At 43.8% G+C, this 23698-nt stretch overlaps 15 protein-coding genes and 1 non-coding gene across 16 annotated transcripts; 5 read left to right on the top strand and 11 right to left on the bottom strand.

Moving 5' to 3' along the window:
• Positions 1 to 829: 829 nt before the first annotated feature.
• Positions 830 to 1477, top strand: FA14DRAFT_154773 (uncharacterized protein; the record flags this gene model as incomplete). The annotated part of the gene is made up of 1 exon (XM_025497709.1): positions 830 to 1477. The coding sequence occupies one exon, from the start codon at positions 830 to 832 to the stop codon at positions 1475 to 1477; it is 648 nt and encodes a 215-aa protein (XP_025355660.1).
• Positions 1478 to 1781: 304 nt separating this feature from the next.
• On the top strand, positions 1782 to 2447 carry FA14DRAFT_172007 (uncharacterized protein; the record flags this gene model as incomplete). The annotated part of the gene is made up of 1 exon (XM_025500367.1): positions 1782 to 2447. One exon carries the CDS (start codon positions 1782 to 1784, stop codon positions 2445 to 2447), a length of 666 nt encoding a protein of 221 aa, XP_025355659.1.
• A 194-nt stretch (positions 2448 to 2641) lies between these two features.
• On the bottom strand, positions 2642 to 3245 carry FA14DRAFT_172006 (uncharacterized protein; the record flags this gene model as incomplete). Its single annotated transcript, XM_025500366.1, has 2 exons — positions 2642 to 2663; positions 2704 to 3245. The coding sequence occupies 2 exons, from the start codon at positions 3243 to 3245 to the stop codon at positions 2642 to 2644; spliced, it is 564 nt and encodes a 187-aa protein (XP_025355658.1).
• Positions 3246 to 3433: 188 nt separating this feature from the next.
• Positions 3434 to 6954, top strand: FA14DRAFT_40456 (P-loop containing nucleoside triphosphate hydrolase protein). The gene has a single exon (XM_025502306.1). The coding sequence runs from the start codon at positions 3482 to 3484 to the stop codon at positions 6779 to 6781; it is 3300 nt and encodes a 1099-aa protein (XP_025355657.1). The 5' UTR covers positions 3434 to 3481; the 3' UTR covers positions 6782 to 6954.
• Positions 6955 to 7127: 173 nt separating this feature from the next.
• On the bottom strand, positions 7128 to 7751 carry FA14DRAFT_154769 (uncharacterized protein; the record flags this gene model as incomplete). The annotated part of the gene is made up of 1 exon (XM_025497708.1): positions 7128 to 7751. One exon carries the CDS (start codon positions 7749 to 7751, stop codon positions 7128 to 7130), a length of 624 nt encoding a protein of 207 aa, XP_025355656.1.
• A 1332-nt stretch (positions 7752 to 9083) lies between these two features.
• On the bottom strand, positions 9084 to 9653 carry FA14DRAFT_154768 (uncharacterized protein; the record flags this gene model as incomplete). The annotated part of the gene is made up of 1 exon (XM_025497707.1): positions 9084 to 9653. One exon carries the CDS (start codon positions 9651 to 9653, stop codon positions 9084 to 9086), a length of 570 nt encoding a protein of 189 aa, XP_025355655.1.
• Positions 9654 to 9860: 207 nt separating this feature from the next.
• Positions 9861 to 10591, bottom strand: FA14DRAFT_184572 (uncharacterized protein; the record flags this gene model as incomplete). The annotated part of the gene is made up of 1 exon (XM_025501396.1): positions 9861 to 10591. The coding sequence occupies exon 1, from the start codon at positions 10395 to 10397 to the stop codon at positions 9861 to 9863; it is 537 nt and encodes a 178-aa protein (XP_025355654.1). The 5' UTR covers positions 10398 to 10591.
• A 134-nt stretch (positions 10592 to 10725) lies between these two features.
• On the bottom strand, positions 10726 to 11442 carry FA14DRAFT_184570 (uncharacterized protein; the record flags this gene model as incomplete). The annotated part of the gene is made up of 1 exon (XM_025501395.1): positions 10726 to 11442. One exon carries the CDS (start codon positions 11440 to 11442, stop codon positions 10831 to 10833), a length of 612 nt encoding a protein of 203 aa, XP_025355653.1. The 3' UTR covers positions 10726 to 10830.
• A 1501-nt stretch (positions 11443 to 12943) lies between these two features.
• Positions 12944 to 15206, top strand: FA14DRAFT_160538 (PLP-dependent transferase). The gene is made up of 2 exons (XM_025498720.1): positions 12944 to 13511; positions 13576 to 15206. The coding sequence occupies exons 1-2, from the start codon at positions 13393 to 13395 to the stop codon at positions 14981 to 14983; spliced, it is 1527 nt and encodes a 508-aa protein (XP_025355652.1). The 5' UTR covers positions 12944 to 13392; the 3' UTR covers positions 14984 to 15206.
• A 14-nt stretch (positions 15207 to 15220) lies between these two features.
• On the bottom strand, positions 15221 to 15338 carry FA14DRAFT_t20. Its single transcript has one exon. It is a non-coding gene; the product is annotated as a tRNA-Ser (tRNA).
• A 611-nt stretch (positions 15339 to 15949) lies between these two features.
• Positions 15950 to 16780, bottom strand: FA14DRAFT_178723 (uncharacterized protein; the record flags this gene model as incomplete). The annotated part of the gene is made up of 1 exon (XM_025500868.1): positions 15950 to 16780. The coding sequence occupies one exon, from the start codon at positions 16778 to 16780 to the stop codon at positions 15950 to 15952; it is 831 nt and encodes a 276-aa protein (XP_025355651.1).
• A 418-nt stretch (positions 16781 to 17198) lies between these two features.
• FA14DRAFT_189328 (uncharacterized protein) lies at positions 17199 to 18071 on the bottom strand (the record flags this gene model as incomplete). Its single annotated transcript, XM_025501717.1, has 1 exon — positions 17199 to 18071. One exon carries the CDS (start codon positions 18069 to 18071, stop codon positions 17232 to 17234), a length of 840 nt encoding a protein of 279 aa, XP_025355650.1. The 3' UTR covers positions 17199 to 17231.
• Positions 18072 to 18656: 585 nt separating this feature from the next.
• On the bottom strand, positions 18657 to 19508 carry FA14DRAFT_178721 (uncharacterized protein; the record flags this gene model as incomplete). The annotated part of the gene is made up of 1 exon (XM_025500867.1): positions 18657 to 19508. The coding sequence occupies one exon, from the start codon at positions 19506 to 19508 to the stop codon at positions 18657 to 18659; it is 852 nt and encodes a 283-aa protein (XP_025355649.1).
• Positions 19509 to 19619: 111 nt separating this feature from the next.
• FA14DRAFT_40396 (uncharacterized protein) lies at positions 19620 to 20770 on the bottom strand. Its single transcript, XM_025502305.1, has one exon. The coding sequence runs from the start codon at positions 20721 to 20723 to the stop codon at positions 19731 to 19733; it is 993 nt and encodes a 330-aa protein (XP_025355648.1). The 5' UTR covers positions 20724 to 20770; the 3' UTR covers positions 19620 to 19730.
• A 104-nt stretch (positions 20771 to 20874) lies between these two features.
• FA14DRAFT_171999 (uncharacterized protein) lies at positions 20875 to 22309 on the top strand. The gene has a single exon (XM_025500365.1). The coding sequence runs from the start codon at positions 20909 to 20911 to the stop codon at positions 22241 to 22243; it is 1335 nt and encodes a 444-aa protein (XP_025355647.1). The 5' UTR covers positions 20875 to 20908; the 3' UTR covers positions 22244 to 22309.
• Positions 22180 to 23542, bottom strand: FA14DRAFT_171998 (peroxisomal biogenesis factor 11). Its single transcript, XM_025500364.1, has 2 exons — positions 23155 to 23542; positions 22180 to 23087 (listed from the first exon to the last, which is right to left on the bottom strand). The coding sequence occupies exons 1-2, from the start codon at positions 23200 to 23202 to the stop codon at positions 22386 to 22388; spliced, it is 750 nt and encodes a 249-aa protein (XP_025355646.1). The 5' UTR covers positions 23203 to 23542; the 3' UTR covers positions 22180 to 22385.
• Between the last annotated feature and the right edge of the window lie 156 nt (positions 23543 to 23698).

Raw genomic sequence — 23698 nt, 5'->3', positions numbered from 1 at the left:
CATTCTGTCAAGCTTGAAATATTAATTCACAAAAAAGAGAACAAATCATTGGGGACACTTGCGAGCGCTTCTTTTGTATAGATCAATGCAATACAAAAAAAGTCTTTTTGTATTCGTAATGGGGCCAAAATGTCTTGCGGCGTCCATGAATGTTAGAGGCGATGAGGCTTACACATAGCTGCCCCGTCTGACACCGATAACCTTGGCAGTTTTTGCTGTTTTGCCCAAGCTTTAGAATGCTCGAAAATGTGTGTTTCGTTCCGTACGAATTTCGGGCTTGTGCTCAATTTGCTTAGAAACTCGTTTTCCATTTTTGCTTTCCCTCATCCGCTTTTCGATGGCGAATTCTTCTCCAGGCAACCCGTGAGAAATTCCAAAAGCTCCGTGAGAAAGTCAAAGATCCCCGTGAGAAATTCAAAAAGCTCCGTGAGAAAATCAGAAAGCCCCGTGAGAAATTCAAAAAGCCCCGTGAGAAATTCTAAAAGGCTTGAACAATATATACCTATTTGGTTATCAAATTTTGTGGTTTTAGATCAATCTTGCTAGACCATGTTGATCGATCTGCTAGACTATGCGCTACAGGTTGCTCGTCTGGGTAAAGCTATGTTACTCCGACTTTGCAAGCACTTTGGTGGAATCAAGAAACCTCAGCCCTGATGAACACTTTTACAAACTACAAAATTTCATCAACCCAAATCAGAGTATATATCCCTTTAAATTGGAAGGGGCTTTTTACTCCTTACTCCAATATCTCTTACATCATATACCCGACTTATAACGGTCGGGCTTTGCCACAACGGATCTTTTCCAACAATCCTTCCGAGCCACAATGCAGCTTCACTTCACTTCTTTCAATGTCTTCGTGCTGATCGTATTCGCATCCACACTGGTGCTTTCAGCAGATCGGCGCCCTTGGTATAGATCTAAAGAGTGGGCAGAAAGAAAAGCAGAGGAAAAACTCAAGAAAGAGAGACGTATTAAGTGGCACAAGGAAGAAATTACCCGTCATGAAAGGGAATTAAACCACATCGAGTGGAAACACGATGGAATAGCAGAAGAAATGATAAATATCCCTCCCGGTGCCGCTAAGCAAACGGAGATCAAAAAGAAGATCTACGAACGTAGAAAGTCTGAATCTAGCTTGAGATTTCAAAAGCTAGCTTCAAAATTACTGCAAAAGGATAGTTATGGCGTTTCTCAGGCTATACAGCAAAATATTGTCAATGCTCCCTCAAAGCATCAAAGAATACAAAAAGACATAGCAAGACTCAAATCTGAGAACAAACATATTCCTGCACTGGAGCGATATCATGATGATTGCTATAGCTCAAGACTGCGCGAGATCGGGAGAGATAGATGTGGGACATCGAAGGCGTTGAATGAACATAAATACTGGTTGAAAGAGATCGAAGATTCTGACAAAAAGAAAGCACTTTGGAAATGGAAGTCGTTTCCATGCACGAAGAAAAGAGAATGATGACAAGACTCGAGGGTAGAAAAGATCTTGCTATGATCCAAAATACGTGAAATTCCGCATAGCTTCCAAGCAAAGGAAGAAAAAAAGTGCCAAGTATTTCTTGCGTATTCAAAAAGGTAGCTGGGGCGTGAATTCAATGCTGGCGTTCGAATATTTGAGGCAACAAGACCCGCACACAGCTGCTTCCCGAGACAATTGTCGTTGTACAAATGTATATAATAGTCAGGAAATTGTGTTTCGTTTTGTTCGATCTTCATCTTGTGCTTCAGCTGCTCAAGTATATGTGGTAAGCTACTTTTTCATCATGCAAGCTCATTTCATACCACTCATTCTCTTCGCCTTCTCTTTGACGGTAAGTGCATTGCCCGGCGTTCAAGAAGAAATGCAAATGAGAAGAGCTGCGATTAAAGAAGGGCACAAGAATCTTGAAATCCAAAAATCGCGAAGCGCAGTGCTGGAACAGAAACATGAGCAATTCGATAGCGAATGGAGAGAAGTCAAAAAGGGCCACTCAACTCGTAAAGATTGGGAAGAAAAGCTCGGTGAACGAAAAAAGGTTGATGCAAACATTAGAGCTCACGAACTCGCGGGCAAGCTTATCATGAGAAAAGATGTGCACGTAGGACAAGCAATGTTGGAGAGAGCGAGTGGGACTCTGAAATCAAAGCAACAAGAGATTCAAAAAGAAATGAATGCCATCAAGGAGAAAGGACACCATGATCCAGAATTGGTGAAAGCCCATGAACAACAACACAGCAAAGATGAAGTCAAGATATGCCATGCAAAGAACGATTGTCACTTTGCTATCATGCAACAGGACAAAGCAATTGATGCGCACACAGACGCTTTATATAAAGCCTACACAAAAAACCAACGTTCAAAGTATAATCCAGCTAAAATTGCGGAATCAATCAAAGATCGCATGGCGTACGCTCAGCTGCGCATCAAACCTCGACGCAAAGCGACCTGAACAGGGCCCAGCGATTTTGAAATGCTCGACGATTATTTTGCCGATGAGATAGTGATGATGATGTACATATGTGATTTTTATTGATATCATTTTGCAGCGATGACCTCTTTTATCGCTTCCCTCAAGTCCTGTAAAAAAAGGGAATAAATGGTGGTCAGAGCTTATTGCTTGATGTTCCTGCGGGAAGCCCTTACTCACCACGCTACGTGGGTCGAACTGCAAACCGAGTTCGAACGCTTCTCTTGCTTCACTTAACCTTCCCAAACCTTGCAAAGCTTTTCCTTTACGGTAATGTGCTTTTGGCCATGGCTTTTTGAGTTTTGTACATGCTTCTGCATCACAAAGAGCCCCGACCCAATCTCCTACTTCTGCTAATGCTGCACTTCTGTTTGCCAAGCAAATGGCTAATTCATCTCTTGCCATTTGATTGTTCTCCCACAACGGTCTTGAAGCAGCAACGTCGATTGCCAAAGTGAACATTCGAATCGCATCTACATAATTCTTTTTGCTAAATGCTGCATTGCCATCTTCTTTGGCTTTGTTGATTGCCAAGCTGCGTTGAGGTGGGACTACATTGGGAGGTGGCGGGATCGGTATCTGTGGTGGAAGTGCTGACAATGATCTGATCAATGCGTTGAGAACGTTGACATCATGTGTAGGCGAAGTGAGAGTGTGTGTATTTGGATCGATTGCCAAAGGAACAGCATGGAAGTTGGCGTCACTCAATGCCATCTGTTCTTCTGTGGGAATTGGTGCTGATGGCGGACCATGCTGATGGTCATGTTGATGTTGTGCCATTTTTGAGAGAGGTGGAAGCAATAGTCAAGAGGTAAACTTCCTAGCAATGCGCGGGGGGCGTTACAGCTTATTTTTGTGTGACGTGGACGAGGGTGCAAAGGCGGCTTAAGTACGCCCGCACTAACGCTAAAAAGGGTGCGTGCATGCTTGCATATGATAAGATCGGAAAAACATGAATAAAATCTGTATGTACATTATTTGTTGCTCTTTCTAGAAATTACCTTCATCCGGTACACATGGCGGATGAACATCCTTCAAAGCGCTTGAGAACCGACGATTCAAGCTCACAACATGAAAGGCCGATATTCAGGTTACCAAATAGACCATCGGGATCTTCGATAAATGCTAGAAATAGAGGAAATGAAACGCCCTCTAATCCTGGAGGACTCAGCTCTGCCGCTCTTGAAAAGTTGGAATCTCATCGTCGTCAAAGAGCTGCAAAGGCTGCATCCACTTCCGCAGAATCCAAAGATGCGGAGAAAGCATCGGGAAGCCATCCCATGGAAGATTATCGTAAGCGCTTAAATCGCTTGCCCGATGCAGGACGGCGACCCGATAATCGTTCCCGCAGGGACACATCTGAAGTCAACACTCATTCTGATCGTCGAAGATGGGATGCAACTCCGCGTAGTGAGGTACGTCTTCCCAACCGATCATGGGATAGCACTCCTCGTTCGCAACGAGATGGGGCAGAAAGAACACCGATGACAGCTAGAAGCAACTGGGACTCAACCCCACGATCAAGATCGAGTCGTATGGACGGGACCGCTTCCACAACAATTATGGGAAGGAATTGGGAGATTGATGAGGAAGAGGAAAAAGCCTTGGACAGGGATTGGTATGGAATGGAAGAAGGTGGAGGAATGGCGGGTGATGATGAGAATAATCCATTTGGAGGATTTGATGAAGTTAGCGCAGCAGCGGCAGTGACCAAAAAGATGAATGCAAGACAAATCGCACGCAAGCAAGAGCAAGATGCATGGGAAGATGATCGCTTGCGAGCAGGAGGCGTTGGTTCGCGGAAATTGATTGATTTGAATGCAAGTATGGACGATGAAAGTGAAAATCAAGTTCATCTCCTTGTTCATGATTTGCGTCCGCCTTTCTTGGATGGTAAGACTGTATACACCAAACAGCTAGAGCCAATCAATCCAGTCAAAGATCCGACTTCCGATCTTGCCGTATTTGCAAGAAAAGGCAGTCGTCTTGTACGTGACCTTCGAGAGAAGAAAGAACGTCAAAAAGCTGCCGCCAAAGCTACGTCACTGGGAGGAACACGGCTGGGAGATATAATGGGGGTCAAGGATGAGGATGCGGAGGCCAGCTCCAACGATCAGAAAAAAGAGTCCAACGGATACAATCACAAGAGCGAGTCGCAGTTTGCAAGTCATCTAAAGAAAGCAGAACGCGGCGGTTCTAATTTTACGCAAGCCAAAACATTGCGAGAACAAAGGCAGTTTCTGCCTGCTTTTGCTTGTCGTGATGAGCTGATGCATGTCATTCGCGAAAATCAAGTAGTGATTGTGATTGGTGAAACTGGATCGGGAAAGACGACACAGGTCGCGCAATTCTTGTATGAGGAAGGATATGCAAAACATGGGATGATTGGATGTACACAACCGAGACGAGTTGCTGCAATGAGTGTCGCCAAACGTGTCAGCGAGGAAATGGAGGTCGAATTGGGCAGTACAGTCGGATATGCGATTCGATTTGAAGATTGCACCAGCGAGCAAACACGGATCAAGTACATGACAGATGGTGTTTTGTTACGTGAGTCATTAAATGAAGGTGATTTGGACCGTTACAATGCAATCATCCTTGATGAAGCACACGAAAGAAGTCTAAGTACAGATGTTCTGATGGGTTTACTCAAAAAGATATTGACACGAAGACGCGATCTCAAATTGATCGTCACATCTGCCACAATGAATGCGGAAAAGTTTGCAAGATTTTTCGGAGATGCACCCATGTACACAATTCCCGGAAGAACGTTTCCCGTTGATGTCTTGTTTAGCAAGACGCCATGCGAAGATTATGTGGAAAGTGCTGTGAAGCAAGTTTTGTCAATTCATCTTTCACAAAATCCCGGTGATATCCTTGTTTTCATGACAGGTCAAGAGGATATCGAGGCAACATGCGAAGTAGTACAGGAGCGTCTTGGACAGCTTGATAATGCGCCTCCTTTACTCGTACTTCCTATCTACTCGCAAATGCCAGCAGACTTGCAGGCCAACATTTTCAATCCAAGTGAGAACGGCGAGAGAAAGGTGGTAGTTGCGACAAACATCGCTGAAACATCACTCACCGTGGACGGAATTATGTATGTTGTGGATGCAGGGTACAGCAAATTAAAGGTCTATAACCCTCGTGTGGGTATGGATTCGCTGCAAATTACACCAATCGCTCAAGCCAATGCAAATCAACGCTCTGGACGTGCGGGAAGGACGGGTAGTGGGACTGCGTATCGGCTGTATACCGAATTGGCTTTTCGAGATGAGATGTTTTTGAACGGAATACCCGAGATTCAACGGACAAATCTAGCTAACACGGTGCTGTTGCTCAAATCACTCGGGGTCAAGAATCTGCTCGAATTTGACTTTATGGATCCGCCGCCACAAGATACGATTATGACGTCAATGTATCAACTGTGGATTTTGGGCGCTTTAGACAGCATGGGCAACTTGACAAAGGTGGGCAAGCGCATGTCCGAATTTCCAATGGAGCCAAGTTTGAGTAAGATTTTGATCGCAAGTGCAACACAATATGGATGCAGTGTGGAGATGTTGACGATTGTAGCGATGCTTTCTGTCCCTTCGGTGTTTTACCGGCCGAAAGAGCGCATAGAAGAAGCTGATGCTGCTCGGGAGAAATTTTATGTGGCCGAAAGTGATCATTTGACTTTACTGCATTGTTATACGCAATGGAAGTTGAATGGGTTTCGCGATGGATGGTGTGTGCAACATTTCTTACATGCAAAAATTCTAAGGAAAGCGAGGGAAGTACGTACACAACTGGAAGAAATCTGTCAGCAGTTGAAGCTGCCACTGTTGAGCTGTGGAACGGATTGGGATACGATTCGAAAGTGTATCGTGACTGGATTCTTCCATCAAGCTGCAAAAGCAAAAGGGATCGGAGAGTATGTCAATGCCAGGACAGGTGTTCCTTTATATTTGCATCCTACCTCTAGTGTATCTGGAGCAGGTGTTCAGCCTTCTTTTCTTGTGTTTCACGAGGTAATTCAAACAAGCAAGACATACATGCATACTGTGACTGCTGTCGATCCTCACTGGCTAGCAGAACTTGGAGGCGTGTTTTACTCTATTCGTGAGAGGGATGTTTCTGGTGCACGGTCTAGATTGCAACGGGATGCCGAATTCTCACAACGATCTGCTATCGAACAGAGCTTTTTGCGGGATAAAGCAGAAGCGGAACAGAAAGATCGCGTACAACGTGAAAGGCAAGACAGTTCAACGCCGCGAATGGCCATGCCTGGAAGTGCAACGCCAAGAAAGGGAGGGAGGAGGGTTGGACTTTGAGTGACTTTCTTTGTAACATAGGCTGGTGTACTTGTATTATTGTGACTACAACGGCCACGGGCGGCTGTTCTTACGAATGGTATCATTGTGTCCTTTCATGATCCGAATATGTTCCTCTTCTCGTGCGACATGCGCGTTTATGTGTTTCTGACCTTGCACTTCATTTTTATGATGGCGTTATGAGGTTATGTGGACAGAGGATATTCATAGTGAGAGGCAATCAATCATCCATCTGCAAGCTGTGACTCTAAAACTCATCCCTCCTCCACTCCCCGAGGGTAAAGTTGGCACAGCAGTCGGAACGGAGACGTATGGATGACATTATACACGACATACACAAAAACCGCTAAAATGGCCACAAACCAGAATTTCTACGAATGGTTTTGTCATGTTTTGCAATTTCTGCCTTTATTCCATCCTTCCTATCACGATAAGCATCATAATGATTCCAAGTGAGATCGTCATCATTCACACCTTTGCTTTTCACATGATCCAATTTGGCTTGAATGTGATCTACGGCTCCTTTAAGGCTCGTATCTGCGCGTTCATGTAAAGGTTGATGAATGTTCTTGAGGACGTTACCTGCCATATTGTGAACACGAATATTTGCTTCAGCTTTCTGACGATCTTCCAATAAATTCATATAATTATCATGTTCAGTATTACCAACTGGCGCATGATGTTGTGCTTCCTTGAAATGCGATTCGTATTGCTTTAGCTTGTTCTGTGCTCTTTGTTTGTGCAAAGTAGCTTTTTGTACTGTCGTTGCACGATATTCCATGATCTTGTTCGGAACATACATGGGCACACTTAGAACCTTACCTGCCAGACTTTGTACTGCGCTCGCTTGATGGACATTTGGACTTCTTCCTGCCCGTTGAGCATTTGGACTTCCCGCTGGCGCTGAAGAACAGTGAAGCGCAAAAAGCACAAGATTCAAGAGAAGAAATGGAAGTTGTAACGCTGTCATTTTTTATGTTGAGCGGAGTATCAAAGAAGAGATTTTTCCGCTTTTTTTATACCATACATTGTTGCTTTTCAACGTCATCCACCATCCCTAAGATGCCGATATACGCGGGTCTTGTCTCATCATTGGGGCTTCAGAAACGGCTTTCCGTTTCGCATATGCAGAACAAGAACGTAAGAATAAATGACAGGTATGCTACCGACTGTTCTTGCGTATGACTGCATCATGATGGGCTATTATACGATTATGCTCGTCTTGCTTTGCAGAGAGAATATCCATTTGTTCTTTAGCATGAGCAGCATGATGGATTCCTTGTGTTTTCACAAAATCCATTTTCCGCTGAATTTTCCGGGGAATATGCTCCAATTCTTCTGCCCTTTGATTCAAGGCATGTGCAACCTGCGGAGTTTCTCTCAATAATTTTGCTGCCAATTTGTGTCTCCTTATGTTTGCTTCTTCCTTTTGTCGCTGCGATAGTAGATTCATCCATCTCAAACGCTGTGAATTGCCAATCGGAACATGAGTATGAGCTTCTTCAAAGTTGGTCAGATATCGTTCAAATTCGTCTCGAGCACGTTTCTTGCCTCTTTTTGCTTCTTTTATCGCCACTTCCGCCGTCTTTTCTGGGTGGGCAGACGGTCCAGCTGGAGTGTCTGTCGCAGACACTGCTGCGATGCAGTGAAGAATGGCATAGAAGACTAAGCAGCGTAGTATCTTACAAGGCTGTATCGCCATCATCACTCTAGATGAGAGAGTACATTTTCGTAATTATCGGCAACACACTGTGATTCACGACTGGTTTGACAACGACTGAGGTGGCGTCAATGAAAGTGTGAGCCCCTTATAGCCCCAATTTTGCGTTTGGTAAGCCAAGATAGCAAGAAGACAGTTCTACCGTTGCGTCAGAATAGCTGTGTCTTATTGCTTACTATGCTTACGAATGAATTCACTGGAATGTCGAGACTATACCATGTCGATGCCGAAGTATGTCGTAGAGTTTCGGTTAATCATATCGCAGTATTTCTTCAAATAGGGATTCCACTTCATTCCCGCATACTTTCTTACCCGTTTTGGCTTCTTGAAGTGCGTGTCGATCGAGGTTTCTCTAGCTTTCACAGGATCCAATGGGTTTCACATGATGTATCATGGCTATTCTACTGGGGATATGAAGCTGTAAGAGACACAAGATCGGACAATAGTAGAGATAAAAGGCTGCACAATAAGTTGCGTCAAGCAAAGATGATGTATTAAATCAAGTCATATTCATTTACAGAATGAGTAACAAGCGGAAACGTTCGGGTCTGAAGGCTGGACTCAAAGCTTAAGAACCTAGGATCAAGTTCTTTTGCGCGATTTCGAGTGGCTGAGCTCACGGATAGTCTCATCTAGCCCTGCCATAGTATCATCGTGTTCTTTCACTCTTTCGTGGTGCTCATGAAGACGAGTGTTATGAAGGGCAAGATCGTAGTTGTTATTCGCTTTCGCCAAGTCCATTTGCTTTTCTATTTGGCCTGCAGAATGGTCAAGTTTCTCAGCACGGTCTTGAAAAATCTCTTGGTGAGGTGTACGATTTTTGAGAATAAATTTCGAAGCTAATTGATGAGCTTTTGCATTGGCTTCTATCTTTTTATGCTCTCCTGCAAGATGGACCCAGGCGTCATAGCCGGGATGACCCATTGATACTCCTTTTGCTAACGCATCATCAACATTACTGTAGTAGAGATTCGTTTTCCGTTCAGCCTTTGCTTTCTCTTTCATCGCTCTTTCTAATGCTTGAGAGCTATCATGACGGCCCTCAGCTTTAGCCTTGCCTTTTTGGGAAGCTTTGCTTGAGGAAGCCGAAAAACATAAGTACGGATGCAATAACAACAAGACGTGAATAAAGAGGAAATTGAAGTTCTTCATACTTATGATCGTGGTCAGTTTCGAGAGAGCACTGGTGCGGTGGTCGAAAACAAAAGAAGCAAATCTATGCCATTTCCGTTTTTATCGCTAGATTCGAAATTCTCTCAACATTTCCAGCCCCGACGAAGCGGTACAATCGAATTTTTATGGAAGCATATAATTTCAGGGTCACGATTGAGGGTAATAGGAAACAGAACGCATAATACATCAATCGCTATTTTTACGCACGATGTCTCGAAATTTTGCTATGGTACTTTCGTGATCTTTGAGTCTCTTGGTATGCTTGGACAAGCGAGCGAGATGAAGATTTGGGTCATACTTGGCTTTCTTCTTTGAATGATCCATATCTTTTTTTACTTCATTTGATTTACGTTCGAGTTCTTCCGACCTACCTTTGAGGACATCAGAAGCTTTTCTGTGTTCATCGTTTACGAATTTGGAAACAAGAGCATGTCTTCTTGCGTTGCTTTCCACTTTTTGACGTTTTTTGTGCAAGTCCATCCAACTATCATACTCTGAGTGCCACAATTCCATACCGTTTGACGTTGCTTCTTCAGCATTTTTTAGATAGTGAGCATGGCTTCTCTCAACTTTTTCCAATTCCTTTTTTGCATTTGCTGCTGCTGCTGCTTTTTTCGGTCCTTCCCTTTCGCTTGACTTTGATGAGGAGGACCCCACATTCGCTCCCGCTGCTAATTGCAGTGTGAGCAAGAAAATTAGAAGTACGATGTTACAGACTTGCATTGTTGTATCTTTCAGTGATGGCCATGAAAAGCAAAGTAGCGGCAAAGAACGTCACATTTGCTATCAAGTTCGAAAGTTCGAAACTTTTACTAGATCGGGGCATTGCAAAACAGGTTTTCTTTGGAATCTGATCCTTTCTTGGGCAAAATTGCCATGTCTTGATTTTTTTTAAGATGTCACTTACCCAAGTTGAAGCTCTGAGCTCTGAAAAGAAACAATCACAGAGATCAAATCGAAGTGCTCTGCGTGGGTCTAGACATGGTACACATACAAGCACAAATAGTCTTGCAGGCATACGTGAGATTCCTTCAAGTGGCTCACACCCTACCTCGAGCGGTGGTGATGGTCCGAACATGTCGCCTGATCTAGATGCGTGCGCGGATCGATCTTATCACTTCTTGTTTCTTATCTGTCTCTATGCAGCGCTTCAAATTCAATTTTTGCGGCGCTTGCTTTTCCCTTGACCATCGCTTTCATCGCTAGACGATGACCAGGAACTTGAGGTAGGTGACGTATCTCCATTGATAATCCTATGATATTTGTCTAACTTTCGATGATGCTTCTCAAAATATCGCCGACCGTCTTCATCGTGGGTTTTAGCAAGAGCAATGCTCCATTTACTAGCCTTTCTCACCTTTTCCATCTCAATCGATAAGTGTTCGGGTATTTTCTTGAGGTTTTGCGATGTACCATGTAATACATCGCTTACTTCACCATTCTCTCGGAGTAGCCTAGAGGCCAAATCATGTCTTTTCACGTTTGCAATTGCAATTCTGCGTCTTGCCTGCATATCCATCCATTCACTTTGTCCAGAGTGGCCCGCCCACAAACCATTCAGGGAAGCATCCTTTCTAACTACTTGATGAAATTGATACTTCTTTTCTTCTTTATTCCTTCGTTTAATCGCTTTTTCAACTGAGATTGTCTTTGATCGTATAAACTGTTTAGGTTGACTAGAAGGTGGCCTAGGCGAGCTGCCGGTGGCATGTGTCAACAGAAGAGAATTTAAGAAGAAGAGAAGAATAAATAGATGGCAAAGCTGCATGATAGGTAACGAAGGTGAAAGCATGCTATCATGCGCAGAGCGATTTTCAATCGTACCAACAAAGTTTGTCGGGGAGACCGACTTCATAGCACTGCTTTTTCGCTGCCTATTTCCGAGTCTTTGAGGGACTTTCTTCAAGTTTAGGATAGTTTGCCATGCTGGGGTGACCTAACACACCAGAGAAAAGCTCCCCGAATAATACATGCGGCGTCACAGATCCGGCTATCATCAAATCCTTTATACATGTATACAAATGTGTGTACAAAGACAAATCGGCCGAAAAATGTTTGAAGCCCCGTTCTAGAATGATAATACTCCTTTGGAGGCATGAATCGGCAATCAAGGATGTTAAGACTATCACGCAATGTACTGTACATGTCCTTCAAGGCCAAAACGCACTGATCTTCTTTGTCAAATCTTTTGACGTTTGCCATTCCCTTTCCCATCGCTCTCATCGGTGGACAATGAAATTGAGGTAGGTAAGGTTCAGCTATCGATGATTTCATTAAATCTCTTTATTCTACGCTCATACACTTGATAATACCATACAAAAGTCTTGCTGTGCGGTTTGATGAGATCAACTTGCAACTTACTGGCTTTTTTCACTTCTTCCAGGTCATGCGATAACTCTTGAGGCATCTTTTTGAGTATCGCGTTCTATCTTATAATACATCGCTAACTTCTCCATTTACTCGAAGTATCCTGGCGGCTAAATCATGTCGTCTTGCATTCTCATCCGTGACTCTAGGTTATGCTTGCATGTCTAATCATTCCATCCGACCTGAATGGCCAATGATCAAATCATTACGCAAGGCTTCTTCAAAGTTTGCGCTGTAAGAACTATGCTTCCTTTCAGCTTCCCTTTTACGGTATCACTGCTTCTTCGACAGAGACTCTTTTTGATGGTCTAGACCGTTTTCAATCATGAGACTATGGAGCAGGCAGACTGTCAGTGGCAGTCCTCAAGCATGGAAGACAATACAAAAGGACGAGAAGGAAGAGAAGATGACAATGCTGCATCATACGTCATGACGGTAACATTGTCAAGAGAGTGATTTTCATTACGTCAGCGAGTCTTATCGGATGACAACGAAGAATAGCACTGCCATTCTCACTTTGCATCCCTGCATTTATGAGATAGAATAGTGTTTATCTTGCGTTTCTGAATTCGTGAGGTTGAAGTGGGTCCATTGGATGTCGATGACAACATCTTCATCACAGCAAGAAAATCATTGTCCTCGACCAAAGTCTCAAAATCACAATCAAGACGTCACAGATGTGATCATGTGCGATAAATTGATGGATGTATGCGTACGCTTTGATGACGATAAGAGCAGATGGTAATACAAACGCCGTGTGCAAGGCGGTCGGCGCTGCTTTTTTCCCTTGCGTGTGTTTTTCGCCTTTGTTGCAGCAGCCGCCGGAATTGCATGCATGTTAACGGCAAGCAAATAAGCGCTGGCACAAATCGAGCCGTATTTTTCAGCCACCAACACACACACACAGACACACACAATGCACTCTTTAGCGTTTATAAAAAGTAACAACGGCTCATATAATCAGGTACGAACGTGGAGTGGGGAAAGGATATGCCTTGGAACATCATCTTCAAAAGTACATTCTCACGACCATCATTCAGATCAACTTGTGCGCCACTTTTGCTAAGCCTAATTTCACTTTTCCCACTGCCTTCGGCTTCCGCTTTTACGCCTATCCAACAAAATACGTACCCTTTGCTAATCGCCCGATCCATCTGAGTCAGATTGGCAACAAAGATACATTCAAAACGGAAGAACGCCAAAAAAAACAAACAATCGCATATAAAGGGCACTGCCACGTCATAAAAGTTCATCTCTTGAACCGCGCATTACCGCATTTTTTTCTTCCGTCTTTGATTCCCTGTTGGCCGCATATAAAACACAACTTTTCTTCCGAAATACTTCCTTCATCATGTCATCCACACAACCCCAAAAAGAACAAGAAAACGATTCAAATATGATGTCTGCTGCTTTTGGCATGATGAAAAATGCCCTGAATGATGTTGCCCATCGTAGAAATGGCAGTATCAGGTGAGTAGATGCAGTGTCCCATCAAGGTTTGAATCGATGTTGACCAAATCCCCCACCCTTGCAGCCACGAACATGAATCGGAAGCACATCAAATCTTTCGTGAACAACCTGGTCATAGCGATAAAGCGGCACGCAACGATCACGTCGTTCCCGGTATCGAACACCCAGGTTCGGTTGGTGTGATTTACGTTATGGACCGTGCAATGTCCAACGGATTTCATTATGGTGCAGAAGGTTGGGCAAACTTTGGTCAAGGTGCACCCGAAACTGGTGATATTCCAGGAGCAGTTCCAAAACCTACAAACCTCGACTTGGCCAAGTACGGCCATTTGATTCACGAATACGGCCCTACAACGGGTATTCAACCTCTTCGTGAAAAAGTGGCAGAGTACTACAATGACACTTTCCGCAAAAGCCGTGCAAGCAAATATACTGCCGACAACATCTGCATCGTTCCCGGTGGTCGTGCAGGATTATCCAGAGTGGCTTCCGTCATCAGTCCAATCTTGTTGGGCTATCAATTACCCGAATATGCTGCTTATGAACCCATGTTGGCCGCTTTCAAGAATTTGATCCCAATCCCAACTCAATTAGCTGAAGAGGACCAATACAGAATGAAAGTTGAGGATTTACGTCGCACAATCCGCAATCAAGGCTTAACCACTGTCTTATTGAGCAACCCACGCAATCCAACGGGACAAATCATCGAAGGCAAAGAATTACGTGATTTGGTGGAAATGGCAAATGAGATGGACGTTACAACGATTTTGGATGAATTCTATTCGTGGTACTTACACGAAGGCGAAGAAGGTCGTGCAGTTTCTGCAGCTGAGTACATTGAGGATGTCAACAGCAGTCCTTTAATCTTGATCGATGGTTTGACAAAGAACTGGCGCTGCCCTGGCTGGCGTGTATGCTGGGTCGTTGGACCCAAAGATTTGATCTCTGCTTTGAATCAAGCAGGATCATACTTGGACGGAGGTGCTTCCCACCCTATGCAATGCTTGGCTTTAGAAATGATGGACAAAGACCGTATCGTTCAAGACCGTATTGCCTTGCAACGTCACTTCCGTATGAAACGCAAGCATGTCCTTGACCGTTTGGCCGCAATGGGCTTAACATGTCATGTTCCACCACAAGCAACGTTTTACATTTGGCTCAATTTATCCTGCTTACCTCATCCCCTCAATTCTGGTTTAGCATTCTTTGAAGAATTACTCAAAGAACAAGTTATTGTTACGCCAGGTATCTTCTTTGACGTCAACCCTGCCCATCGTCGTAATATCATTCATTCGCCTTGTGAACCTTTTGTTCGTCTTTCATTCGGTCCACCATTGGAAGAATTGGATCGTGGCTTGGATGGTATTCAACGTGTTTTGGACAAGGCAATCGCCGGTCATCCTGAATTGGGTCGTAACCTTCGCAAGAGCGATCGTAGACTCAATGTTAACCCACAAGCTGCTGGCTCATGAGTATGTATGTGATAGATGCTATGAATAAATCTTTGGCCGATTAAACTTGTCCGCTCCGCTTTGTTTGGATCCGGCCAATTTAGGGTGGCAACTTCTTGTTTGCATAAATGTTACGGATTTGCGTGAACTGTGTTGTCATGCATTTGTGTACGAGTAATACAAGATCGTAAAGCACACTTGACAGAGAGGTAAATGCAAGCATCAAAAGGCATCGACTACTTGCGAATAAAAAAATGGCGTCGCGAGCAGGATTCGAACCTGCGCGCTCAAAGAGCACCCGCTTGTGTCTGTTTTTAACAATAGACTGCTAAATTCAATAGCAGGCGGACCCGGTAAACCACTGCGGCATCGCGACGCGGAATTCGGAACTGTTGAAACTCAGTATCGCGCGGTGCTATATATACCAAAAAAGTAAAGACGACAAAACCGTTATGTGTAACAAGAGAGTCGATGATGGCACCGGATTGTAACATTATAATGACTAGATAAGGTGATAAGGTTCTTAATAAGAAAAAGGAGGTTGCAAGTTCATATAAAGATGTCATCCTGTTAGTTGTTGTCTTCTGAAGGCACAAATGATACATGAAGATATTAGACAATACTACATCAATGGAGAATAAGGATCATCTGGCTTGTTCTTGTTACCTACGCCTATTAGATGTTGACTTAAGGTGACAGATCTAAATTGGTCAAAACGCCGTCTTTTACAGCTTTCAATTTCATCGACGCAGAAATCGGAAACGCATTGACAATAGGAATACCGGAGTGCTTCATGAATAAGAAAAAGCATAGACGATATCACCGTCATGTAAATTATAATAAGAGAGTCGATTAACGAAATTCTTGAAAGCTACCTGTAAATTCAGATAACGATATCATTCTGTTTCATATTGGTTTGTGAAGGCATAAATAATGTATAAAGAGTTATTTACGACTACATCAATAGAGAATAAGGATCATCTGTACCTATTGGATGTTGACTTGAGGTGCCAAATCTGGGTTGGTCAAGACACCATCTTTTGACCAAACGACAACGGAAGCAGCATAACCATCAACAAAGTAGCCAATCTCGACTGTAGTCTCGGTTGCGTTTGCATTGTCGACGTAAAAGCTTTGAACTTGTTTTGCGCCTTTTGCTGGTCCAATTAAGACAAAGTATCCTCGAACTTGATCGTTGAAAAGTGTGTCCAAGTGCCATTTCACATGTACGAGGTTGGTGTTTGGATGTTGGGATTGTTTATGAGTGGCCACAACTTGAGTAACTCCAGGAGGTGGCACGATTGTTGCTGCATCATTAGCACCGAATGTGTTCGAGACATAAACTGCCTCACTGTCAGGCCCTTTACCTGCGTGCACGACCTTGACAAAGTACGATTTTGGAGTCAAAGGGATTCGAAGTGAGATGTAATTTGGGTTGCAAACTTCAATCATGAGTGGAGTCAACGTATACCCGTTTGGACGGAAATAAGCTCCTCTTTGACCTTGAGGTGTTGCGTTGACTACGGCTAACTTGTCGCTTTCCGAATAGTTCTTGACAGGTACATATTGAGGCTCATCAGCTGTGTCGTAGTTGGCAAAAATGTGATAATCATATTTTTGATCGTTGAAGTCTCTTTCGAATAAGATCTCAACTTCACAGCCACTGGAATTTACATCATCTTGAGGATAAGCGCGGAAGTGTTTTGGCTGTTTCACGCTGTTATCCGGCCAGTAATTAACGATGTAGAAAGCCGATGCTACATTGATGAAGGCAATGAGCACGACCATTACGCTGAGAGAGTTTGAGAAGCGAGCCATTTTAGAGGATGTGTGAATCAGTGTATGAATGATGGGCTGGAAAGAAAAGAATGGTCCAAACAAGCCGTCTTTTTGAACAGGACAAGCATTTCAAAGCCGCAACAATCGGTCCTTCATTTAACATTCCAACCCTAATTTTGTCGCGGTGTTCCGCAAGCAATGGTATTCTTCATTCCGCTATACTCTGTACTCGCATTTCCGTCGAAGAGGCGGTAGAGTATTGCAATACTGCCATCAAATGACAAAATAAGAGATCGGTGCCGTATCTAAGTTTTGATCGAAGTTGTAATGTTAGCTTCCGTACCTGAATGCCAAGAACTGGCAATTTTAACATTTTTAACCCTTATGCAAAGATATTGAGAAAGATTTATTCGAATGAAAATTATGGTAAATGAAAATGATAAAAAATAAGAAAAGTGAAGACGAGAAAAGAAATGAGTGCAAATAGCTTTTAATAGATTTTAACAGGTTGCTGAGGGCAAGAAGCAGTATCAGTGAAAGAACCTTGCTTTGTCTTGATTGAAACGGCTGCATAGACCGTATTGCCAACATCTGGTTTACCGTAAGCCTCGATAGTTACGGTTGCGTTGGTTGCATGGCCGCCTTTGACGAATTTAGCTTGAATATGTTTACTATCGGAAGTGAGAGGACCGACATGAACGTAAAATCCTTCGACATCATTTGCTTTATAGCTGTGCAATTGCCATTGAACAAGTACATCAGCTGGTGGTTCTTCTCCATGGATGGCATTGTAATCTTTTTCTTGGGTGGCTGTCACTTTTGTAATTTCCACGCCACCAATTGGCACTGGATGACCTTCGACTGGAATGAGATCTGATTGCCATGCCAATTTACCAGGAACACCACCACCTCCTGTTGTAGCTTTGACGAAAACTTTGTTCAAGAACTTGCTTCCATGAGCATCTTTTGGACAAATGTTGACCATAAGAGGTGTGAAAGTGTACAAACTTCCTTCGCTAACAGGATATTCTCCTCTATCTTCTGCCGCTGTTCCATTAACAACGGTGATTGGCCATTTGGTAAAATCTGCATATTCTGTTGCGGGTAACCAAACTGGACTTGCTGCATTTTCGTATATACCAAAAACAAAATAGTCATAGTCCCTATCCTCACGTTCGAAGACGACTTGAAGACGACATCTGTCGCGAGAAGGAAAGGCTTTGAAATTCTTTGGGGCATCAAAGCCTCCTGGTGGCCATGATTGAGCCGCCAAGGCGGATGAGAAAGTTAAAGAAACCGCAGAAAGAAGGAAGACGAGGTAAGAATGCATTTTGATAAAGGAAAAGGTATGAGATGGGAGAGGAATTGGAAAGGTGGATTGAGTTTGTCATTTTGTACTCGATCTTGAGTAGGATAGATGAGAGCAAGATATTGTTTATTAGGTCAAGGGGTACCTTTGTTAGTTCATAACCCGTGTCTCAGGCACAAATTGCGGCTCCTTCATCAGTTCAACTCGGTAGTCCGTGGCCGGAAATGAAGGAGTGCCGTATGCTTACACAGTTACCACCTCCTATTGCGCCTTTCCATTTTTACCCCTTCATATCCGTTGTCATGGTATCCATCATTCGTCCAGCCGATTGCACTCAAAGTTTACCCGAATAAATGGTACCATACCTCTGGTAATTTACGGAGAAGGAATTCTGGCTTTGATGATTGTATCCCTGTCCCAACTTGAAACGGGGCAATAAGCTTTCTCTCTCATTCACTCTCTGGCCGTTCGTCATCCTACCGCTCAATTCAAGCCGATTTCCGCCTATTCAAGTCCCCAATAAAGTAATCATTCGGTGTGCGCCTTTATATAAATTAACAAGCTACATACAAACAATTGCTGGCTGTCCAGGGTCAAATCCTTTTCTTATGTCTGGGTGATATTCACTTGTGCTGCTACAGCTGGACTTGTAAGAGCGCCTGATGTGGCATAAGTGACAACGGCAACATCATAGCCCACTGTATGATAGCCAAGGGTAATTTGACCTTGAGTCGCGTTAGGATCTTCGATGAGAACACTTGAAACTTGAGAAGCATCTTCTGCCGGGCCTGCAAGGATGAAATATCCTTTGACGTCGCTGTGATCTGAAGCAGTTTTCCACTGAACGTTGATCGTGTTTTGGTTACTCAATTGATCTTTCGTCGATTTGAGCGCTTTGACATCGGTAACACTGGGTGGTGTCGCATTGTTCGTACTGACGAACCCAAACGGAGTGGAGAGCCAAACGGTTTTATCCGCATGTACAACATTAGCAGGAGTTGCTTGAACGGCAAACTTCTTGGGTATTTCACCTTTAAGATCAGGAGGATAATTTGTATCATTTGCCCCAATGTTGCAAATGTTCACAATCACAGGAGTGAGAGTGTAGCCGGATTGGAGCATATAGGCTCCACGTTGACCTTTCGGCGTTGCTTCAACGGCAGCCAACAACGTATCTGTACTGACATTAGCGTCTGGCTTCAAATAATACCTTTGTCCGTTCTCAAAGACTGCATAAACGTCATATTGATAACGTTGATCGTTAAAATCCCTTTGGAAGTTGATTTCAACGGAACAATTATCCGTTTCAGTTGGCTTGGTGTAGAATGCTTTGAATCCTAGAGGCCTTTTAATCCTGTCGTCGATCCATTTGGGCTCTACCACTCTGATGGAAAGTGTGACTGCACAAAAGCTCAACAAAGTGGCAAAGCAAAGGATGAATGAAGTTTTAAGTGGCATAGTAGATGATGAGGTGGGTGGTGGACGGGATCGAGTCTGTTTTCTGTAATTAATAAGTAGTCTTCAGGTACACAGCTGTTGCGGCCACTCACGGCCACATGAAGCAGCTAATTTCGGAGCGCCGTAAATCTCAGGAGCTTCATTCCCACTCCGGAAGCTCCTCTCTTCGCAATTAACAAATTTCATTCGTATACTGTACACAAGTGATTCGCTTTTTCTCCCTCAATGTTGTTCAATCGTGATCCCCTCTTCGATTAATGCATCATCGCTTATTGCCTCGATATGTTCGATTCCCAGATCGAAATTATACTTCAAACCTCTCCTGCTCCCTTTTGCGACTTGCGGTGCACCTTCATTTTCTCCTTCTTCTGAGCTTGTTTGTGATCTCAAAGCATCAGGAGCGGATCCCCGAGAGTTGTCCGTTTTGGCCGGTTTGAGATTGTCTAGACTGGGCGATTCTAGGACAACACTTACACCGATCGTTCGCAGCTTTTCACGCATCATTCCGATTTGTGAAGGCGCAACTTCTCCTGTATTCATTAAAACGAAATCCGTCAGGGGAATGATGACATCTTGCCATGCGTTTCCCTTTCTTTCGTCTAGCAGGAGACGGTGTTGGAATAAGTCACTCGTTACTGGACCATCGGTTTGAATGTTGACAAAGTACTTTGGGCCAGGAGCATTGGCACGATCCAGACCAAGGGCATGAACGGCTCGGGTATATGCACTTGCACGTTGGATACTGGGAGTGGTGTGCGCTGAACGGACTTTTGCAGCGATGTTGTTGGATACCTCACCTGAAGGAGGACCTGCTAGTCTATTACGAACACGAAGGCGTAAATAGGGATGCATGGTTGCATCCCACGTTTGAGCACCGAATAGGGTCGCTCGAGTTCTATTACGAAAAGCAGCATATCCACTTCTTTCGAGCTTAGCATTCGCTGGCACTTCTGTGCTCAACGTTCCATAGAAGCGACCTTTTCCTTCTTCGCTATCCAATCCCAATTGCATCTTACTTGCACCGCCCATATCTGCATCACTTCCGGTAGCCAATTGTTCTACATCTCGAGCAGATGTTAAGCTGTATATTGGAGTACGTCCATATGATGCAGACGTGGGAGGCAGAACGTCCATTCGAATGGCCGAAGCGATTGAATGCTTTGCCTGATCGATACTTCGATAGAGTGCGCTGGAAAAGTTTTTGCCGAACGACATTTTGAAAATGATGTGGGTGATGGGAATCAGATAAGCAAGTCACCTTCTAGCGTATGGACATGAAAAATAAAATCTGACGTGAGGAAATCAGTGGAGGCTTATTTACGCGCCATAGGGTCCACCCACGCTTGTAAACGCTAAGTTTTGATGAGAAACGATGATCATCAACCAAACAGGAAGCACTGATGCGGGTCGTTAGTTCTGTCAACTTCTTAACGCCGACAGAAGTAGCCCAATTGGCTGCTTCGACAGGCTTGAGTCAATCTTCAACATTCACCAAAAGGCAAACCCAAATACTCGGATTTCTACAAGCCTTAGGATCTCGAATCGGATTTCCTCAAAGGACCATAGCCACAGCTCAATTGTTGTTTCTTCGATTTCATCTCTTTTTCAGTCCAGGAGAGTTTTTACCTCATGAAGTTGCAATCGCATGCACAGTCGTTGCTTCCAAAATTCAAGATACACCTAAAAAGCCAAAGGAGGTCGTACTCAGCAGTTGGGCTTTACGATTTCCAGAGATGGTACGTAGTACACCCAATGTGAAAGCTACAGCAACAAATAAGAGCGTGACAGATACAAGTAGCTCTGTCCCTCAAGCCCAATTAGGTCTTGGCATCATCTCAGAAAGTGACGTAGATGCGGCCGCAGTGGAAAAGGAGAGAAAGAGAGCTGTTTCGATTGAATCATTGATACTTCAAAGTATCACATTTGACTTCAACGTCCACGTCAGTGAGAGCTTTCGACTATCTCTCAAGATTTGTCGATTTTGGAACCTCGATAAAGACTTTGCGAAGCTAGCATGGCAGATCACAGCAGATTGTCATCGAACATATGCGCCTATAAGTTATCCTCCTTCAACAATCGCATTAGGATCAATTTACTGTGCGGCTCTTCTGAGACAGCGTGCATACAAGGGGGATAACGATATGGCTTCTGATACTCTTGCCAAGTTCAAGTCACAATCCATCATCAGTCTTACCCGAGAATTCTCCACTACTATCGATTGTGTGGAAGAGGTGGTTCATGCTTTGTTGGATCTCTACTCACTCGCAGCACCTACCTTGAACAGCGGCATCCTTTCGTCATCCGCTACACCACTCTCACCCGCAACGCCAGCCTCACCTGCCGAACCTGCAATTGCAGAACACAACAACAACGAAACCAATAATCGCAAATTACCAAGTCACATCTCTTCCCCGCCTCCGTTTGGTATTTTGTTTTGGCTTTCTTATATTTTGGGAGGGATTGCTCCTGTTGTCCCATCAGAGATCATTGCTGATTTAACGCAAATCAAGATTGATTTACGACAAAATGAAGATCAACGAAAACGAAATGCAACAGAGCAAGACACAAACCCACGCCTGGCAGAAGCTTCCCTTCTTGTACGTGCATTCGACAAGGGAGGCGTATTGGGTGACATAGAACAAGGCAATCCAGATTCTATTGATGTATTAACAGCCTCTTGGCAAGCACGCGATCAGGATAAACAGTATGCATCCTTACAAAGATTTTTATTCTAGGTATGTATTTGTATCATCACAATTTGTACTTTTACTGCATCAAATCGTATTTTTTTCGCTTTATATAGAAACGAGCTTAGAGAGAAAGAGAGAGAGTACAATGGTAGCGAGCCAGATGGGAATGAACACGGGTGAAATTGCATCACTTCTTTGCAGCTCCGGCAGGACCGTTGACTGCTCGCCATTGTGTACGAGCGCCCATCAAACTGGTTGCCAAACCTGCCAGGCCCAAAACACCTTCGTCCAAGTCCAAGAATTCAGCACCAGTTGCGGGGATCAACCAATCAAGAGAATCTTGTGTCATTTGGAAGTAAACGCCTGCTTGTTCGGTTTGAATTTGTTGTAGTTCAATCTTACGTTCTGCCTCTTTTTCAGCTGTTGCACGAGGACGTTTAGCGGCTGCCAAACGTTGACGTAAGACGTAGGTTTTGTAAGTTCCCGAAATCAAAGAGAATGATAAACCTGTCAACCAGAATCTAGCGGCGTTCTTTGAAATCTTTTTGATCGTTTCAGGTGAGAATTGGTATGCTTTTGAGCCGTGCAACCATTGCAATTGATCTAAGATGAGGTATGATCCATAACCTAATTGACGACCGATTGCGGTGTATGAAACGATTGGATCTTGAATTGCGGTTGCTTTGAGAGCTGCTTGTAAATGTTCCAAGAATTTTCCTACACGCATCAATTTACGACTTAAAGCCAAGCTGCTCTTAAGGTTTTGCAATCTTTGAACGGTTTCCTTTGTTGCTCCTTTACGGTATTCATACCATGCTAAGAAACGTGCCAAGTATTGCACGGATCTGTATGTCTTATCACGACCGACTGTTGTACTCCAGAATCGGAGCTGGTTGTGGGGAAGGGGATGGTTGTCAGCATATGTCCAATCAAGTCTCTCACATGGCAACACTCACAGTTTGTGATAGATATGGATGAAGTACGATTTGTTGTAAAGCAGACATGATTGAAAGATTCTATGGATGGAAGTTAAAAAGATGTTAATCTAGAAGATGACAGTCAGCACTTTGAATAAAATGATAATTTACGCTTGCATGCATTTATTCAACTTGAAAGTGTGAAACGGGAGAATGAGCCTTTAGAGCAGTCTAGCAGAAAAGCGATTAAGTTTGCGTGCGTGCGTGCGCTAAGCTGGGCATACGCGTTAATCCTCTCCGTATAGCCGACATAACCGGTTTCTTCCCCCGATCAAACGTTTTCAATGCCAACTATCAGGATGATGAAATTGCCGGTAAAAATATAAGCGTATAAGTCAAGGATGAAATGGGGTTTTCCACATGTGATTCCTATCAGAGTCACAGTCAGCAATTATAGAAAGATATTTTCTGCTTACAAGAGGGTCACTTCTATATAGTAAGCGGGCTAGGATTGAACTCTGACTGGGGACTCCGCTCATTCTCTAGTTAACTCACTCCTCTGCCCAGCGCAGCGCATTGAATA

Source organism: Meira miltonrushii, assembly GCF_003144205.1.
Source record: "Meira miltonrushii strain MCA 3882 unplaced genomic scaffold FA14scaffold_2, whole genome shotgun sequence".
In the NCBI taxonomy this organism is placed as follows: Eukaryota; Fungi; Basidiomycota; class Exobasidiomycetes; order Exobasidiales; family Brachybasidiaceae; genus Meira; species Meira miltonrushii.
The sequence above is the reverse complement of the archived record's forward strand: the minus strand, read 5'-3'. Positions and strand labels throughout refer to the sequence as shown.

What these genes read in the sequence shown, in the direction of transcription:
- FA14DRAFT_171998 (XM_025500364.1), bottom strand. Translation starts at nt 23,202, where the DNA reads ATGTCTGCTTTACAACAAATCGTACTTCATCCATATCTATCACAAACT. An exon ending in ATCCATATCTATCACAAACT is followed by an intron (nt 23,088 to 23,154) that starts GTGAGTGTTGCC and finishes CCCCACAACCAG; the next exon opens with CTCCGATTCTGGAGTACAAC.
- FA14DRAFT_40396 (XM_025502305.1), bottom strand. Translation starts at nt 20,723, where the DNA reads ATGTCGTTCGGCAAAAACTTTTCCAGCGCACTCTATCGAAGTATCGAT.
- FA14DRAFT_171999 (XM_025500365.1), top strand. Translation starts at nt 20,909, where the DNA reads ATGCGGGTCGTTAGTTCTGTCAACTTCTTAACGCCGACAGAAGTAGCC.
- FA14DRAFT_40456 (XM_025502306.1), top strand. Translation starts at nt 3,482, where the DNA reads ATGGCGGATGAACATCCTTCAAAGCGCTTGAGAACCGACGATTCAAGC.
- FA14DRAFT_160538 (XM_025498720.1), top strand. Translation starts at nt 13,393, where the DNA reads ATGTCATCCACACAACCCCAAAAAGAACAAGAAAACGATTCAAATATG. An exon ending in CGTAGAAATGGCAGTATCAG is followed by an intron (nt 13,512 to 13,575) that starts GTGAGTAGATGC and finishes CCACCCTTGCAG; the next exon opens with CCACGAACATGAATCGGAAG.